At 46.3% G+C, this 18,908-nt stretch overlaps 1 protein-coding gene across 2 annotated transcripts in view; it reads left to right on the top strand.

Moving 5' to 3' along the window:
* The first annotated feature begins 5,237 nt into the window (after window positions 1-5,237).
* The window catches only part of EFR3A (EFR3 homolog A), a 361,435-nt gene continuing 347,764 nt past the window's right edge, over window positions 5,238-18,908 (top strand). Inside the window, exons 1-2 of one of the 2 annotated variants that reach the window (XM_063921270.1) lie at window positions 5,238-5,432; window positions 9,250-9,316. In XM_063921270.1, the coding sequence (XP_063777340.1) occupies window positions 9,307-9,316 (10 nt within the window). In that variant the 5' untranslated portion in view covers window positions 5,238-5,432; window positions 9,250-9,306. The remainder of the gene's footprint in view (window positions 5,433-9,249; window positions 9,317-18,908) is intronic. The other variant, XM_063921271.1, reaches the window with a different exon arrangement.

The following is an 18,908-nucleotide window of genomic DNA, read 5'->3' as shown; positions in this document are numbered from 1 at the left end:
TGTAACATTTATAAGGGGACTACTGTGCGGTGTAATGTGAGTAACAGACACTACTGTGCGGTGCAATGTGAGTAACAGACACTACTGTGCGGTGTAATGTGAGTAACAGACACTACTGTGCAGTGTAATGTGAATAATGGACACTACTGTGCGGTGTAATGTGAGTAACAGACACTACTGTGCGGTGTAATGTGAATAATGGACACTACTGTGCGGTGTAATGTGAGAGACAGACACTACTGTGCGGTGTAATGTGAGTAACAGACACTACTGTGCGGTGTAATGTGAGTAACAGACACTACTGTGCGGTGTAATGTGAGTAACAGACACTACTGTGCGGTGTAATGTGAATAATGGACACTACTGTGCGGTGTAATGTGAATAACGGATGGTACTGTGCGGTGTAATGTGAGTAACAGACACTACTGTGTGGTGTAATGTGAGTAACAGACACTACTGTACGGTGCAATGTGAGTAACAGACACTACTGTGCGGTGCAATGTGAGTAACAGACACTACTGTGCGGTGTAATGTGAATAATGGACACTACTGTGCGGTGTAATGTGAGTAACAGACACTACTGTGCGGTGTAATGTGAATAATGGACACTACTGTGCGGTGTAATGTGAGTAACAGACACGACTGTGCGGTGTAATGTGAGTAACAGACACTACTGTGCGGTGTAATGTGAGTAACAGACACTACTGTGCGGTGTAATGTGAGTAACAGACACTACTGTGCGGTGTAATGTGCATAACAGACACTACTGTGCGGTGTAATGTGAATAATGGACACTACTGTGCGGTGCAATGTGAGTAACAGACACTACTGTGCGGTGCAATGTGAGTAACAGACACTACTGTGCGGTGTAATGTGAGTAACAGACACTACTGTGCGGTGTAATGTGAGTAACAGACACTACTGTGCGGTGTAATGTGAGTAACAGACACTACTGTGCGGTATAATGTGAGTAACAGACACTACTGTGCGGTGTAATGTGAATAATGGACACTACTGTGCGGTGTAATGTGAGTAACAGACACTACTGTGCGGTGTAATGTGAATAATGGACACTACTGTGCGGTGTAATGTGAGTAACAGACACTACTGTGCGGTGTAATGTGAATAATGGACACTACTGTGCGGTGTAATGTGAGTAACAGACACTACTGTGCGGTGTAATGTGAGTAACAGACACTACTGTGCGGTGTAATGTGAGTAACAGACACTACTGTGTGGTGTAATGTGAATAATGGACACTACTGTGTGGTGTAATGTGAGTAACAGACACTACTGTGCGGTGTAATGTGAGTAACAGACACTACTGTGCTGTGTAATGTGAGTAACAGACACTACTGTGCGGTATAATGTGAGTAACAGACACTACTGTGCGGTGTAATGTGAATAATGGACACTACTGTGCGGTGTAATGTGAGTAACAGACACTACTGTGCGGTGTAATGTGAATAATGGACACTACTGTGCGGTGCAATGTGAGTAACAGACACTACTGTGCGGTGCAATGTGAGTAATAGACACTACTGTGCGGTGTAATGTGAATAATGGACACTACTGTGCGGTGTAATGTGAGTAACAGACACTACTGTGCGGTGTAATGTGAGTAACAGACACTACTGTGCGGTGTAATGTGAGTAACAGACACTACTGTGCGGTGTAATGTGAATAACGGACACTACTGTGCGGTGTAATGTGAATAATGGACACTACTGTGCGATGCAATGTGAGTAACAGACACTACTGTGCAGTGCAATGTGAGTAACAGACACTACTGTGCGGTGTAATGTGAGTAACAGACACGACTGTGCGGTGTAATGTGAGTAACAGACACTACTGTGCGGTGTAATGTGAGTAACAGACACTACTGTGCGGTATAATGTGAGTAACAGATACTACTGTGCGGTGTAATGTGAATAATGGACACTACTGTGCGGTGTAATGTGAGTAACAGACACTACTGTGCGGTGTAATGTGAATAATGGACACTACTGTGCGGTGTAATGTGAGTAACAGACACTACTGTGCGGTGTAATGTGAATAATGGACACTACTGTGCGGTGTAATGTGAGTAACAGACACTACTGTGCAGTGTAATGTGAGTAACAGACACTACTGTGTGGTGTAATGTGAATAATGGACACTACTGTTTGGTGTGGTGTAATGTGAGTAACAGACACTACTGTGCGGTGTAATGTGAGTAATAGACACTACTGTGCGGTGTAATGTGAGTAACAGACACTACTGTGTGGTGTAATGTGAATAATGGACACTACTGTGTGGTGTGGTGTAATGTGAGTAACAGACACTACTGTGCGGTGTAATGTGAGTAACAGACACTACTGTGCGGTGTAATGTGAATAATGGACACTACTGTGCGGTGCAATGTGAGTAACAGACACTACTGTGCGGTGCAATGTGAGTAACAGACACTACTGTGCGGTGTAATGTGAATAATGGACACTACTGTGCGGTGTAATGTGAGTAACAGACACTACTGTGCGGTGTAATGTGAATAATGGACACTACTGTGCAGTGTAATGTGAGTAACAGACACTACTGTGCGGTGTAATGTGAATAATGGACACTACTGTGCGGTGTAATGTGAGTAACAGACACTACTGTGCGGTGTAATGTGAATAATGGACACTACTGTGCGGTGTAATGTGAGTAACAGACACTACTGTGCGGTGTAATGTGAGTAACAGACACTACTGTGCGGTGTAATGTGAGTAACAGACACTACTGTGTGGTGTGATGTGAATAATGGACACTACTGTGTGGTGTAATGTGAGTAACAGACACTACTGTGCGGTGTAATGTGAGTAACAGACACTACTGTGCGGTGTAATGTGAATAATGGACACTACTGTGCGGTGTAATGTGAGTAACAGACACTACTGTGCGGTGTAATGTGAGTAACAGACACTACTGTGCGGTGTAATGTGAGTAACAGACACTACTGTGTGGTGTAATGTCAATAATGGACACTACTGTGCGGTGCAATGTGAGTAACAGACACTACTGTGCGGTGCAATGTGAGTAACAGACACTACTGTGCGGTGCAATGTGAGTAACAGACACTACTGTGCGGTGCAATGTGAGTAACAGACACTACTGTGCGGTGTAATGTGAATAACGGTAGAGCCATAACTAAACACTTTGGTGCCCTGTGCCAAAAAGAGCATTGGTGCCCCCCCATACTACAGTTAGGGGTGTGGTCTTTTGGGGAAGGGGCATGACCACAACACAATAGTACCCTCAAATCAAATTCCCCCACACAGTAATGCCTCTTATTTACATTACGTAACACAATAGTGTCAATTATTAGTGATATACCACACAGTAGTGTCCCTTATACATGTTATACACATTATGCCCGGGTGTAGTATGAGTGGCCAGCGGCCGGGATCCTGGGGGCCAGCATACCAGCGCCGGGGTCCCGACCGCCGGCATACCGACAGCTGGGCGAGCGCTAATTAACCCCTTGCTGGCTCGCTGCGCTCGCCACGCTATTTATTCTCCCTCCAGGGGGGTCGTGGACCCCCAAGAGGGAGAATATGTGTCGGCATGCCGGCGGTCGGGATCCCGGCGCTGGAATGCCTGTCACCGGGATCCCGGCCGGCGGCATACTGAAGACCACCCATTATGCCCCTTTCCTCCAAACCCCCTCAGTATGCCTCACTCTCTAAATTTATAACAACTTTACCTGGTCCTCCCAGTCCCTGCAGACACTACAGGAGACAGGGGAGCGGGCAGAGTACACGCGGCAGCCAGCTGCAGAGCTGCCCGCTGTAATGTATATTAGTAACCATGGGCCTGGCAGAGAAGAAGCCTAGCACACTGCTACTATTATACAGTGCAGCGGGCGGTAGAAGACTGCTAGGGGCAGTTGGAGGAAGCCGGTTTCCGTTCACCGGCCATATGTGCTCTGTGAGGGTGCACCGGCCGCAACACCCTAGTTACGGCCCTGATAATGACACTCCCTCTTCAGTCGGAGCAGGGTACGCCCTCTTCAGCACCGCATGCATGGGTTCTAATTTCCCAATATCCTTGAAATGCTTTTTGATAGTCAAGTGAGCTGTAGAATAATACTGTTACAGATTTGCACCTGGGCTGAGTTTAGTGGTGACTGCCGCTTTTAAAAGTGTGAAAAGTAGACAGGTTGTTGTCCTCTCCTCGAGGAACGGGTATCCTGTGGATAAATCGACAATGTATTGGTCGACAGTTAATAGGTCGACACCATAGGGCGAGTTACATTAGGTTGACAGATGAAAGGTCAATAGGTTCAAAAGGTCAATGTGACAATGGTCGACACATTATTGGATGTTTTTCACGTTTTCCCAACATTTTCTTGATTTACTATCCACATGAACATCCAGGGATGGACTGGGGCTTTTTGGCCAGGGCATTTTGTGAACATGGCACATCCGCATTTTCCTACAGACAAACACTACGGGCATGGGGGAAGGGGCGTGCCACGAGTCTGGGGGCTGGGGGTGTGCGTGTGTGGACTCACGGCACCCCCCCATTTTCCTAGAGACACACACTTCGGGCAGGGAGCGGTCAAACCAGAGAGCCGGAAGCTGCACTATGCGCGGCCTTCCCACCTGTCTCCATGGGACCGGCCCACCGGCGCTTCTGGCATATGCCAGATGGGCAGTCCGGCCCAGTGAACAATGCATCTATGATAATAGTAACCTATGACTAGGAAGGCGAACCACCTTGGCGAGTGAAGTAAGCCTACGAGGGTACACGTTTGTACTGAAGGTGGTCATGGTCACATAACGTGGAATATAGAAGATTTGGCCCAAAAAAATTTGTGTCGATGATTTTTTTTTTGTGTGTCGACCATTGTCATATCGAACTCTTCGCCCTTCCTTTTGTAGCTGTCAACCTCTCAATTGTCAAACTTTTGTTGTCGAACTACTGACTGTCTATCTAGACATTGTAGATCTATTTATTATACGGTATAATATGCCTGGAAGGCATAGATTTAGCCCCCTCTCGCCTCCCCCACATGATCCATAGATATAACCCCTTGTCTATGGTATATGGACACTAGCATACATATCAGTCAGTCTTCACAAACATGGCCGCCGCTCTCCTGCCCTGTTATCAGTACTGTTTCTCTCCTAGTAACGAGTACACTGATTGAAAGTGACATGCCAGCACACGCTACACGGTCACAACAATGCTGTCCGCCAATCGGAGCAGCCGTCTCAGACGCAGCGGCCCCGTTCTCGGCTGAGACACGCTCTGCCATTGGCGGAGGAGCTGTCAGTGTGACGGTCGGCTGTGAGGGCTGTAAGATGGGGGGTGTCTCCTCCTGACGCAGCAGGCTGTATTATCCCTATATCCTGCTTGTTTCCGGTGTGTACTGCCTGCTGTGTACACTGCCCTGTGCCGGCTGGGAGGTAGGTGCTGTGGTTGTGTCTGTGCTGTGTGTTGTCTGTCACATCTGCCAATATGAGTGTATTTCCACATGTGTACTTAAGAATTCTGAGTATTTCTGCTCTTCCACATAGTGTTAGGAACTAACTATCTGTATAGAAAATATTCATCAGTAATTCTGCTATACACAGTACTACTTCCCTCTGTATACAAAATGTGTACATTGGGGACCCAAATATCTCCCCAGATTTACAGCATTTAATGGTCTGTCACTGTTTTACTGCTGGCCAAATGCCCAGTACAACTTCCATATGTGTACTAAAGAATTCTCAGTATTTCTGCTCTTCCACACAGTGTTAGTTCCATCTGTATAGGAAATAATTATCTGTAATTCTGTTCTACGCAGTACTACTTCCCTCTATATAAGAAAAACCTGTAAGTAATTCTGTTCTACACAATACTACTTCCCTCTGTATATGACATATTTATCAGTATTTCTGTTCTACATAGTGATACTCCACTCTGTATAGTAAATGCTTCTCAGTATTGATTTTTATTTACACAGTGCTACTTCCCTCTGTATACAAAATACTTCTCAGTATGTCTGTACTACACAGTACTACTCCACTATGTATATGAAAGACTTCCCAGTATTTCCAGTGTACACAGTACTACTTCCCGCTGTATACTAAGTATTTCTGTTCATTTACACCGTGCTACAATCCTCCATATACTAAAACATTCCCAGTATTTGTGTACATTCTTCTACGCAGTACTACTTCTCTCTGTTAATTAAATACAACATGTTTATGTTCATCTACACAATGCCACTTTCCTGCATACTAATTAATTAAAAGAATTTGTGTATGTACTGCACAGTACTACTCTCCTCTATAGACTGAATCATTCTTAGTATTTGTGCTCTTTCTAACACTAATTGCAACGTGCCTCAGTATACTAATTCATTCTCAGGATGTTCTACTTAGTACAACGTCCCATAGCTTATTACCTGTAGTATTTATGTACTTTCTTATACACCGTGCTAATTTCCTCAGTATACTAAACAATTCTCAGTATTTGACATTTTTTTTTTACAGTTCTTTTGTTCTTGGGTCGCTTTGACTGAAACATTAGTGTTATTTACTGTAATCTGTATGTCAGGTCTATGGGAATCTGAATAGTGCTACTTATCATGGTCAGTGTAGTAAATGTCATGCATACATTAGAGATGTTTATTTCAAATATCAGGGTGACATTATGGTCATTTGTGGTTGGGGAGTTGTGACCCTTTGTTTGCCGACAGCATGTGATATATGTGTATGTGTTGCAAAATGTTCCTGGAATATATGCCCTTATGTATCAATGAGTGATATATTTCACTGTGAGTGATAAATTGCACCAGCCAATCAGATCGACTGTTTGAAAAATGACAGGAGTGGATTGGCTGGTGCAGTTTTTTTCACTCACAGTGAAATTTATCACTCATTGATAAATAAGGGCAATAATCTTCATACTGTGGCCTGTTTATACCTGTCAGAGCATAGACTGTATTACAGCGGTGCTGTTTTGGGCCAACATTCACAGCTGATCTTATTTCATCTAATACTGCTATCAGACATGTGACCTGGGAATTTGCCGGGTTAGGAAGCCTACATATTCCCTGGTATCGGCTTCATGACCCTGGCCGGGAGCAGGGTTATGGACTCAGGCCCGTCCTGGGTTGTTTCCTTTCACAAATGCAAAATTCCGGGATATAGCTGCATGTGATGTTTCTATGTAGAAATGCCCCATGTCCCTTCATGCACTGCCCAAGCATACTTGTCTCATAGAATTAGGGATGAGCATCGATGATTCGTAATCATTGATGGTTTATGGCCAATGTGGAAAACTTTTGCCATCGATGGGAGGGAACCAGTTGGTTTCCCTCTATCGATGGCACAGCAGAAACTAATCTTTTTTACTTCATTGTTTTGCAGTGTGCAGGGACATGGGGAGTAGCTCCGTCCCCGACACCCCCTGAAGCCCCACCCCCAGGCTGTGATTGGCCCGCGTGGCCAGTCACTGAAAGAACCATCGATGGTCTCCCGTGTCATAGTTGGACATCATCGATGGTCACTCACAGCTTCACCATCGATGGTGAGCACACCACTGGCCATGCCTACATGAAATTGCATAGCAGTGCTTCTCACGGTGCATGTAGGAGGAGCTTATTAATAACAGGGGATAAGTATCATGCCGTGGAGGGAGATATAGTACCAGCCAATCAGCTCCTAACTGTCATGGTACAGGCTGTGTTTGAAAAATAAATGACAGGAGCTGATTGGCCGGTACTTTATCTCTCTCCAAGCTTTCATACATTTTCCCTTGTGTCTCCACACATTCTATAGAGCAGATTTAATTAGGCGTAGAGGCAGCAGGAATGGGTCCCGGCGGCTTCCTTGTGTCTAATGTGGAAGGCTCGCAGCCTGCGGAGCTGTGTACAGAATCTGGCAGATAATTGCGCAAGGCAAGCAGCACAGAATATTTCAGCACGGCCATGTTTGCAGTAGGATGGGCTGGGCCGACATACCAACAATATAAGCATCCGATTTAGCCTTTTTTTATTGTGCGGTCCTAAGTGATGCTGATGTCTGACAATGCTCAGATCATTACCGGGCTGGTCTGTCTCTGATCATCTTCTGAGCAGCATCCTGTGTGACCTAGATGTGCCCGGGCTGCAGAGCGTCAGCGGCTGTGCCCAGCTGAAGCACTGATTTATTTTATGTGTAATGTTACATTGCATATGTCATAAGTGTTTAATCAATAAAAGTACCGCCCTTGCATGTATTTAATGCATTTTGATCTTCTGCATTAGGGTGGTCATTCCGAGTTGTTCGCTCGCTAGCAGTTTTTAGCAGCCGTGCAAACGCTATGCTGCCACCCACTGGGAGTGTATTTTAGCTTAGCAGAAGTGCGAACGTTTGTAACGCAAAGCGGCTACAAATTATTTTTGTGCAGTTTCAGAGTAGCTTCAAACCTGCTCAGCGCTTGCGATCAGTTCAGACCATTCAGTTCCTGATTTGACGTCACAAACACGCCCTGCGTTCACCCAGCCACGCCTGCGTTTTTCCTGGCCCACCCGTGTTTTTCCGAACACTCCCTGAAAACGGTCAGTTGACACCCAGAAACGCCCACTTCATGTCAATCACTCTGCCAGTGTGACTGAAAAGCATCGCTAGACCCTGTGTGAAACTACATTGTTCGTTGTAATAGTGCGTCGCGCGTGCACATTGCGCAGCGTACGCATGCTCAGAAGTGCCGTTTTTTTGCCTTATGGCTGCACAGCGAACGAATAACTCTGAATGACCACCTATAACTTTACACAGGCAGGAACAGTAGTTATTAATACCCTTTATAAGTATGTATTATTGGTATGTTATACCAGTGACACTGGAAAGAACATTTCTTATAGACAGTACTCTGTATTGTATTCTGATTCTCCGCGGCCACCGACTGTCTCCTCCCTGCACTGTAGAAAGTATAATTCAGTTTTCTATTCCGCTGTCTTGTATTACATTGTAGTTCAGTAACTCCTCTAAGTTCATTTTGTCACGTAAGATGAATTGTATATTCATGTAGCATCGTCTGGTATTTCTGCTACGGCTCACCTGTGTATCTCCATACAGATGGAGTAGTCTTTACTTCCTTTTTCCGTTCACAAGATTAAGCTCTCATTTTCATATGGTTTAGTTTGTGACTGTGGTCCCGGCATGTGTCGCTTATGTGCTTATCTGTACATTCTCCAGAGATCAAAACGGTTTTATGTCGTCTAATACCTGTTTAATATCTTTTATTTTCTAGGGTTTGCGTTCCCTTATCTCCTGAAACAAAGGCACGTTCATTGGTTTAAATAATAAAATGCCTGCAGGTAAGGATCCCTGGTTTCATTCAGACTTTTCATTTTGGAAACTAAACTGTTTAAAGGGACAGTAACACTAAATATGTATATAGTATTTGGTCTTTAGTTTGCATTGAGGCCTGGCGGAGGTTTCAGTTCCTTACATTGTCGTGATATGCTGACATCGCATGTTTTCTGTGTGTGCCGCCGGGCATGCCGGCAGGTTTCAGAGAATTTAATTACCCCGTTGTTATTTTTTTATTATTTTAGATATATATATATATATATATATATATATATATATATATATATATATATATTTTGCTTTGGTGCACTAAATCAGTCTGCACCTGTTAGTTTCTAATTTTGGAACACAGGAAAACTGTGATCTCTCAACAGTCCTGGTTTTTGGAAACAAAATGGGCGTGACTTCTTTAAAAGTCTGCGGCATCGGCCATTTGGGCATTTTATTAGGCGGAATGGCCTGGACTGTCCCAGTTTTCTGTACCGTGTACTATGTAGTAACAAAGACAGCAAAAATGGGGTTTAACTGCCAGCAACGAATCCGATTCTGGGGGAGATGTATGAAGCAGTGAAAAGAGTGGAGAAGTGAGCCAGTGGAGAAGTTGCCCATGGCAACCAATCGCCATTGAAGTAACATTTATCAAGTGCATTCAATAAAATTATAAGTAGCAGCTGATTGGTTGCCATAGGAAACTTCTTCACTGGCTCACTGCTCCACACTTTTCACTGCTTCATACATATACTCCTCTGACCCATTGGTGGTATAGCCTATACCAAGGTGTAGGCAGCCTATGGCACTCTAACTGCTGTGAAACTACACATCCCAGCATGCCCTCTCAGTTTTTTCATGGCCTAACAGTAAAACTGTGGCAAGGCATTCTGGGATGTGTAGTTCCACAGCAGCTGGAGTGCCACGTGTTGCCTAGCCCTGGCTTAGACAATAAAATATGATGTCTGGTTGGTGTTACAGGACCTCTGCTTTGCTGTACTGTATAGCAATGATGGCGATGGTAGAAAAGAATTTACTTACTATAACTATTTCCTAGCTTTACTACCGTAGTTCCAATGCTCTCACCCCTGTTGGACATGTACTACTTGTCTATAAGGAGAATGCCCAGTCTATCCATGGCTTTTTTGTTTTGCATTTGGAGGCTGAACATTGTTTTCTGTTTTTCGTCTGTCACATTTGGGTTCCATTCTGTTGCGCGCTGCTGATTGCTGCTCATTTAGACGATGATAATGGTGTGTTTTTGTTGTACTTGATTAAAATGACAGCTCTGGATTCTTACTCTGATAAACTCCTTTTATCTCCCAGTAAATTGTCGGTTTTCCAATGTAACTACATTAGACTCTGTCCCTTCAGCTTGTGTATGGTATAGTGCTTTACCATGTTCTGCTAAAGGGACTCCGGTTGTAGTTACTAAATATAACATTTGCAATATCGCCTGCTTAGAATATTTTAATTTAGGCGCCCCTTCACATAGCCGATATAAATGCCTCAGAATGGCGGGCGTGAACGGGAACAGATTTCAGCCAGGGCTGAAGAGGAAATGAGGATCCCGGGAATGACGGATGGGCACCTTAGTAAAGTGTTACTGGTTGGCAGTGTGGTTTTAGTGTATGACTGTGTTACACAGTGATTTCTGTTTGCTATGAAGCCCGCATGCACAGTTTATTATTCGGGGGAGGGGTGTATCTCTCTTCTCTTTCACCACACCCTAACCTTTTTGGGCCTTCTATAAGGGTCCAGTTCTCCTTAATCCTATCTCCTGCCAGGGCCGCGTTGTATCACAGGGTAGGTGAGAGAAAGTGGGTGTACTAAGGTGACAATAGTGACAATTACAGGTAGAGTAAGAGGTAATTGGATGTGATTACAGTGAAATCACATGGCAGACAGGGATCTGGCCTACAGAGGTGTCCTCATATACTGTTGCTCAACTCGCACCAAATGTGTTTGGCTTCCCGGCGGTTGGGATGCTGGGAGTCATGTGACAGACGCCGGAATCCCAACACCACTCAGGAGACCGGTACCAGAACACCAACAGCCGACATCCCAAAAGTAAGTAGCAAACAGAGAGGGGGGCGCTCCCTCCCTTCCCGGTATCCCCCCAGCATACTGTCTAATAACTGCAACAATACCTGAACCCACTGGTGTTTCTATAATGGGTGTAGTGTGTGCGGTGCACACGGGCCCCTGAGTCCGGAGGGGTCCCCACCGCACACGCTGCACCCATTTTTAAAAAAACTCACCCCTCTGGAGTCCATTTTCATGGAGTTCTGCACATGCACAGTAGAGAAATCTCAGGTAAAATGGCCGCTGCGCCATTTTACCCGGAGATATGCGCATGCGCAGTAGAATCTGAGCCTTCTAGCGCTCAGACTCTACAGCGCTCCGGGCAGAGAGGAGGGGGCCTGAACGGAGGAGGCTGAACACGGGCCTCCTCCTCTCTTAAAGCGCCCCTGCCTGAACCTATCTGGTAATAGAATTTCAGAGATATTTGTTACATGAATTTGCAAATATATGGAAAAGCTGCTGAGCCACGTCAAGGCTTCTCTGATATCGACAGTCCTACTCTGACTAATAGCAGTGCCCACATAGGGCCATGTGATTTGTCTACAGCACAGGTTCTCAAACTCGGTCCTCAGGACCCCACACAGTGCATGTTTTGCAGGTCTCCTCACAGAATCACAAGTGAAATAATTAGCTTCACCTGTGGACGTTTTAAAATGTGTCCGTGAGTAATTAATACACCTGTGTGCCTGCTGGGTTACCTGCAAAACATGCACTGTGTGGGGTCCTGAGGACCGAGTTTGAGAACCACTGGTCTACAGTAAGGCCTCATGATAAAGGCTCATACAAAATTACATCCAGATTGAGGGCTAGCTTACCCGAGAGCCACCCCTAAGATCTCCCATTAGCACTACAAGGACCAGCATGCCTTCCAAATGCTGCTCCCATTCAGTGACTTCTCACACATGCAAACAAACAGCGGTAGCAGATGTAAACTATTGTGGTTAGGGTTAGGCACTGGTGGTGGTGGCTAGCTCTAGCCCCCACCCCTCAAGGGTTATCCAAAGCCACCACCCCGAGAGGGTTAGTCCTAGCCACCACCCCTGGACTACCAGTATTTCATACCGAACCCCCTCTTGGCGTGCCAGGTTTATACATGTGTTTGCAGCTGAGTCAGAATCTATGTAAGAAGAGCGCCACAAGCTCCGTTGGGCTTAATCTGTGACTTGGTACGCATGTAAAACCTTATTCCTGTGAATTTGTATTCTTGTATTGTTGAAAGTGTTTTAACGTATGGGATTGTTGTGTGGTTGGTTACTGCACAGCAGCAGAGTGCAAGTCCCTTGAGAGGGTGATTAAGTCAGATGGTAACGCGATTGATTTACATCTACTATACCTAGTTTGCAGGAAGTATATGAACAGAGGCTTTTGAATAAAGTACATAACATACAGTACTAGGATACTTGTCCCACCTGAATCATGATGTGATTGCAATGCTGTATCAAATAAATGATATCTATTTTATGCCGCAGTAGTCGATTGAATTTTTTTTTTCCCCAAGAGTGATAAACATGTTAAATTGTACTCGCTGTCCTTGAGGAAGTTTGGTTAGGGGGGTTCTTTTATGCTTTTTTATGACTTTCCTGATTGCACATGTAACTCATTTCGTTGACTGTTCATGTACGTGAATTGTTGATGACAATAAAGTTGAATTGATTGGTCAAAGCCACATCACTGCGTCTCTACGGCACTGTGCGCGGCTTTTCACAGTTTCTGCAATGTGTATGATAAGGTATATACGGTATGCGTCTCCGTTGTGCTGAGCGTCTCGCGCCACATGGCGTATAGACACTGGGAGTACGAGGACACATTTGTATGACGTGGAAGACCGGCATGGCTGATACAGAGGTGACCATTACACTTAGGACCAGTCTTTCCACTTTCAGATCTCCAGGATTTCCTGGTCTTTCCTTTTTATCTTTATCTTATGCTGCGACTACTGGCATGGTGCAGTGACTTCTTAAAAAAAAGAAAAAAAAAAGAAAAAGAAAAAAAAAGCCTATTATACTAAAAAAAAATAGTGTTTTTGTTTAATGCCAGTGGCATGCCCCGTGCTAATGCTTAACTCCTCTGTGTGTGTATGTTTCTCTGAAAAGTGCTTTTGCATTTGCTATTTTGTATTACTATTCAGATTTATTTATTTATTTAAAATAAGTAATAAGTAGGACTAATACTTAACATTAACTTGTTCTTATTTTCAAGTTCACCTATCTCTCAGTGTACTTTGTATGTATTATTATCATCATCCTTTATGTATATTACACCATAAGTGTTCTGCAGCGCATAACGCAGTACATAAACAAATGAACAAAACAAGAACAGTGACTTATAGTACAAAACAATATAGAACCGATACAAGGTATATAAACGTAGCTGTATCAGTGATCGCGCTGAGCCCCCCAAAAAAAGTGGGTCCCAGGGACCCCTCACTTTTAAAAATTGGGGTCCTACCGGTCTTTTTTGGGTCCCATCGGAATGAAGGTTCTTATTCATCTTAACCTTGTGTGGACACTACAAAAGTGTTGCAAGGTGGGGGGATGGGGTGACAATGCTCCAGGGCTGTGTAGCATGCAGAACACCCTGCACCAGAGGTATAACTAGACATTTTGGTGCACTTAGGCAGAAAGTGAATTGGTGTTCAACCTCCCCAAATGCAAAGTATAGGTAGTGCGCGCCAGAGGCGCGCTGCAAAATTTTAGGGGCGTGGCTTCACGGGGAAGGGGCGTGGCCACATAATAGTGCCAATTCACATTACACCACTCAGTAGTGCCGCTTATACACATTGCACCAGGTAGAACCTCCTATGCACACTGTGCCAGGTAGAGCACGTTATACACTTTGCTCCAGGTACAGCGCGTTATACACCTTGCTCCAGGTACAGCGCGTTATACACCTTGCTCCAGGTACAGCGCGTTATACACCTTGCTCCAGGTACAGCGCGTTATACACCTTGCTCCAGGTACAGCGCGTTATACACCTTGCTCCAGGTACAGCGCGTTATACACCTTGCTCCAGGTACAGCGCGTTATACACCTTGCTCCAGGTACAGCGCGTTATACACCTTGCTCCAGGTACAGCGCGTTATACACCTTGCACCAGGTAGATGACAATATGCACATTGCGCCCGGTAGAGCGCGTTATACACCATGCGCCCGGTAGAGCACGTTATACACCATGCGCCCGGTAGAGCACGTTATACACATTGCACCAGGTTGAGCACGTTATACACATTGCACCAAGTTGAGCACGTTATACACATTGCACCAGGAAGAACACTTAGACACATTGCACCAGGAAGAACACTTGGACACATTGCACCAGGAAGAACACTTGGACACATTGCACCAGGAAGAACACTTGGACACATTGCGCCAGGAAGAACACTTGGACACATTGCACCAGGAAGAACACTTGGACACATTGCACCAGGAAGAACACTTGGACACATTGCACCAGGAAGAACACTTGGACACATTGCACCAGGAAGAACACTTGGACACATTGCACCAGGAAGAACACTTGGACACATTGCACCAGGTAAAGCGCATTATACACAATGCACCAGGCAGAGTGCGTTATACACATTGTGGCCACCATATCGGACCCCCAATTGTCGTCCACAGACACAGTGGGTGTCAGTGGAGGGGGTATCAGATGGGGGTGTGTACAATGGGCACTGTGAACATGTTGTGGGGAGTGCGTATGATTGGCACTACGGTTGGTTCTAAATCGGAGTGGGAGAAGGGACCTTCCGACGTCACTAGGGGAGGAGACACGTCCACAGGGGGAGGAGGGCTAGGTGCCGCTGTAAGGAGTATGGAGTAGAAGATAGTATAAGGAAGAGAAGGAAAAGCACATGATAAGCCGTCACCCTGAGCGGCAGATGGGATGGATTGCGAGGTACAAAGGGAGACCGAATATAAAACAAAGTCTTTCTCTGGCTGGGTCCACAGGATTATCCACAGGATAACATTGGGATATGGTTGAGCGACAGCGGAAATGGCACCAACACGGTCACGAGCTTTCTGGCCTCCCAGGATGCATCGGGGCCTTCACCATATAGTCCCGCCCACTGACTCAGTCAAATCAGTTTTTTGCTTGGTGCGGCAGGAAGCCGCATGGTCACAGGGCTGCTGAGAAAGCATCCTCAAGCCTTTATTATTTTATTTTCTCTGACGTCCTAGTGGATGCTGGGAACTCCGTAAGGACCATGGGGAATAGCGGCTCCGCAGGAGACTGGGCACAAAAGTAAAGCTTTAGGACTACCTGGTGTGCACTGGCTCCTCCCCCTATGACCCTCCTCCAAGCCTCAGTTAGATTTTTGTGCCCGGCCGAGAAGGGTGCACACTAGGGGCTCTCCTGAGCTTCTTAGTGAAAGTTTAGTTTTAGGTTTTTTATTTTCAGTGAGACCTGCTGGCAACAGGCTCACTGCATCGAGGGACTAAGGGGAGAAGAAGCGAACCTACCTGCTTGCAGCCAGCTTGGGCTTCTTAGGCTACTGGACACCATTAGCTCCAGAGGGACCGAACACAGGCCCAGCCTCGGAGCTCGGTCCCAGAGCCGCGCCGCCGGCCCCCTTACAGAGCCAGAAGCAAGAAGAGGTCCGGAAAAATCGGCGGCAGAAGACATCAGTCTTCAACAAGGTAGCGCACAGCACTGCAGCTGTGCGCCATTGTTACTCAGGCACACTTCACACTTCGGTCACTGAGGGTGCAGGGCGCTAGGGGGGGGCGCCCTGAGCAGCAATGTAAACACCTTGGCTGGCATAAATACACCACATATAACCCCCAGGGGGCTATATGGATGTATTTTAACCCCTGCCAGAACTCGCCAAAAAGCGTGAGAAAAGGCCTCCGAGAAGGGGGCGGAGCCTATCTCCTCAGCACACGGGCGCCATTTTCCATCACAGCTCCGCTGGAAGGACGTCTCCCTGACTCTCCCCTGCAGTCCTGCACTACAGAAAAGGGTAAAAAAGAGAGGGGGGCACTAATTTGGCGCAGTTTTAATACTAACAGCAGCTATAAAGGGAAAAGCACATTTTATAGTGGTATTCCTGTCTATATATAGCGCTCTGGTGTGTGCTGGCATACTCTCCCTCTGTCTCCCCAAAGGGCTAGTGGGGTCCTGTCCTCTATCAGAGCATTCCCTGTGTGTGTGCGGTGTGTCGGTACGATTGTGTCGACATGTTTGAGGAGGAAAATGAGATGGAGGCGGAGCAATTGCCTATTATAGAGTTGTCACCCCCTAGGGAGTCGACACCTGAGTGGATGAGCTTATGGAAGGAATTGCGTGACAGTGTCAGCTCTTTACGACAGACAGTTGACGACATGAGACAGCCGGCTACTCAGCTTGTGCCTGTCCAGGGGTCTCAAACGCCATCAGGGGCTTTAAAACGCCCGTTACCTCAAATGACAGACACAGACACGGATACTGACTCCAGTGTCGATGATGAGGAGACAAACGTGACTTCCACTAGGGCCACACGTTACATGATTGAAGCAATGAAAAATGTATTGCATATCTCTGATAATACAAGTACCACTAAAAAGGGTATTATGTTTGGTGAGAAAAAACTGCCTGTAGTTTTTCCTGTATCCGAGGAATTAAATGAAGTGTGTGATGAGGCGTGGGTTTCCCCCGATAAAAAACTGATAATTCTTAAAAGGTTATTGGCATCGTACCCTTTCCCGCCAGAGGATAGGGCACGTTGGGAAACACCCCCTAGGGTGGATAAAGCGCTCACACGCTTGTCTAAACAGGTAGCACTACCCTCTCCTGATACGGCCGCCCTAAAGGAACCTGCCGATAGAAAGCTGGAGAATATCCTAAAATGTATATACACTCACACGGGTGTTATACTGCGACCAGCAATCGCCTCAGCCTGGATGTGCAGTGCGGGCCTGGCGTGGTCGGATTCCCTGACTGAAAATATTGATACCCTAGATAGGGACAGTATATTACTGACTATAGAGCATTTGAAGGATGCATTTCTATATATGCGTGATGCACAGAGGGATATTTGCCGACTGGCATCAAGAGTTAGCGCGCTGTCCATTTCTGCAAGAAGAGGTTTATGGACGCGGCAGTGGTCAGGTGATGCGGATTCTAAAAGGCACATGGAAGTATTGCCTTATAAGGGGGAGGAGTTATTTGGGGTAGGTCTATCAGACCTGGTAGCCACGGCAACTGCTGGAAAATCCACATTTTTACCCCAGGTAGCTTCTCAACCTAAGAAGACGCTGTATTATCAGGCGCAGTCCTTTCGGCCCCATAAGGGCAAGCGGGCAAAAGGCGCCTCATTTCTGCCCCGTGGCAGAGGGAGAGGAAAAAGGCTGCAACAAACAGCCAGTTCCCAGGAACAAAAGCCCTCTCCCGCCTCCGCAAAGTCCTCAGCATGACGCTGGGGCTTTACAAGCGGACTCGGGCACGGTGGGGGCCCGTCTCAAGAAGTTCAGTGCGCAGTGGGCCCTCTCGCAAGTGGACCCCTGGATCCTTCAGGTGGTATCTCAGGGGTACAAATTGGAATTCGAGACGTCTCCCCCTCGCCGTTTTCTAAAGTCTGCTTTACCGACGTCTCCCTCAGACAGGGAGGCAGTATTGGAAGCCATTCACAAGCTATATTCCCAGCAGGTGATAATCAAGGTACCCCTCCTACAACAGGGAAAGGGGTACTATTCCACACTATTTGTGGTACCGAAGCCGGACGGCTCATTGAAACCAATTTTAAACCTAAAATCCTTGAACACTTACATACAAAGGTTCAAATTCAAGATGGAGTCACTCAGGGCAGTGATTGCAAACCTGGAAGAAGGGGACTATATGGTGTCTCTGGACATCAAAGATGCTTACCTACATGTCCCAATTTACCCTTCTCACCAAGGGTACCTCAGGTTTGTGGTACAGAACTGTCACTATCAGTTTCAGACGCTGCCGTTTGGATTGTCCACGGCACCCCGGGTCTTTACCAAGGTAATGGCCGAAATGATGATACTCCTTCGAAGGAAGGGAGTTTTAGTTATCCCTTACTTAGACGATCTCCTGATAAGGGCAAGATCCAGGGAACAGTTGGAAGTCGGAGTAGCACTATCTCAGATAGTGCTGCGCCAGCACGGTTGGATTCTCAATATTCCAAAATCGCAGCTGATCCCGACGACACGACTTCTATTCCTAGGGATGATCCTGGACACAGTCCAGAAAAAGGTGTTTCTCCCAGAGGAGAAAGCCAGGGAGTTATCCGAACTAGTCAGAAATCTCCTAAAACCAGGCCAAGTCTCAGTGCATCAATGCACAAGGGTCCTGGGAAAGATGGTGGCTTCTTACGAAGCAATCCCATTCGGCAGATTCCACGCAAGAACCTTCCAGTGGGATCTGCTAGACAAATGGTCCGGGTCGCATCTTCAGATGCATCAGCGGATAATCTTGTCACCAAGGACAAGGGTGTCTCTCCTGTGGTGGTTGTAGGGTGCTCATCTTCTAGAGGGCCGCAGATTCGGCATTCAGGACTGGGTCCTGGTGACCACGGATGCC

This window comes from Pseudophryne corroboree, chromosome 5 (assembly GCF_028390025.1).
Source record: "Pseudophryne corroboree isolate aPseCor3 chromosome 5, aPseCor3.hap2, whole genome shotgun sequence".
NCBI lineage: Eukaryota > Metazoa > Chordata > Amphibia > Anura > Myobatrachidae > Pseudophryne > Pseudophryne corroboree.
The sequence above is the reverse complement of the archived record's forward strand: the minus strand, read 5'-3'. Positions and strand labels throughout refer to the sequence as shown.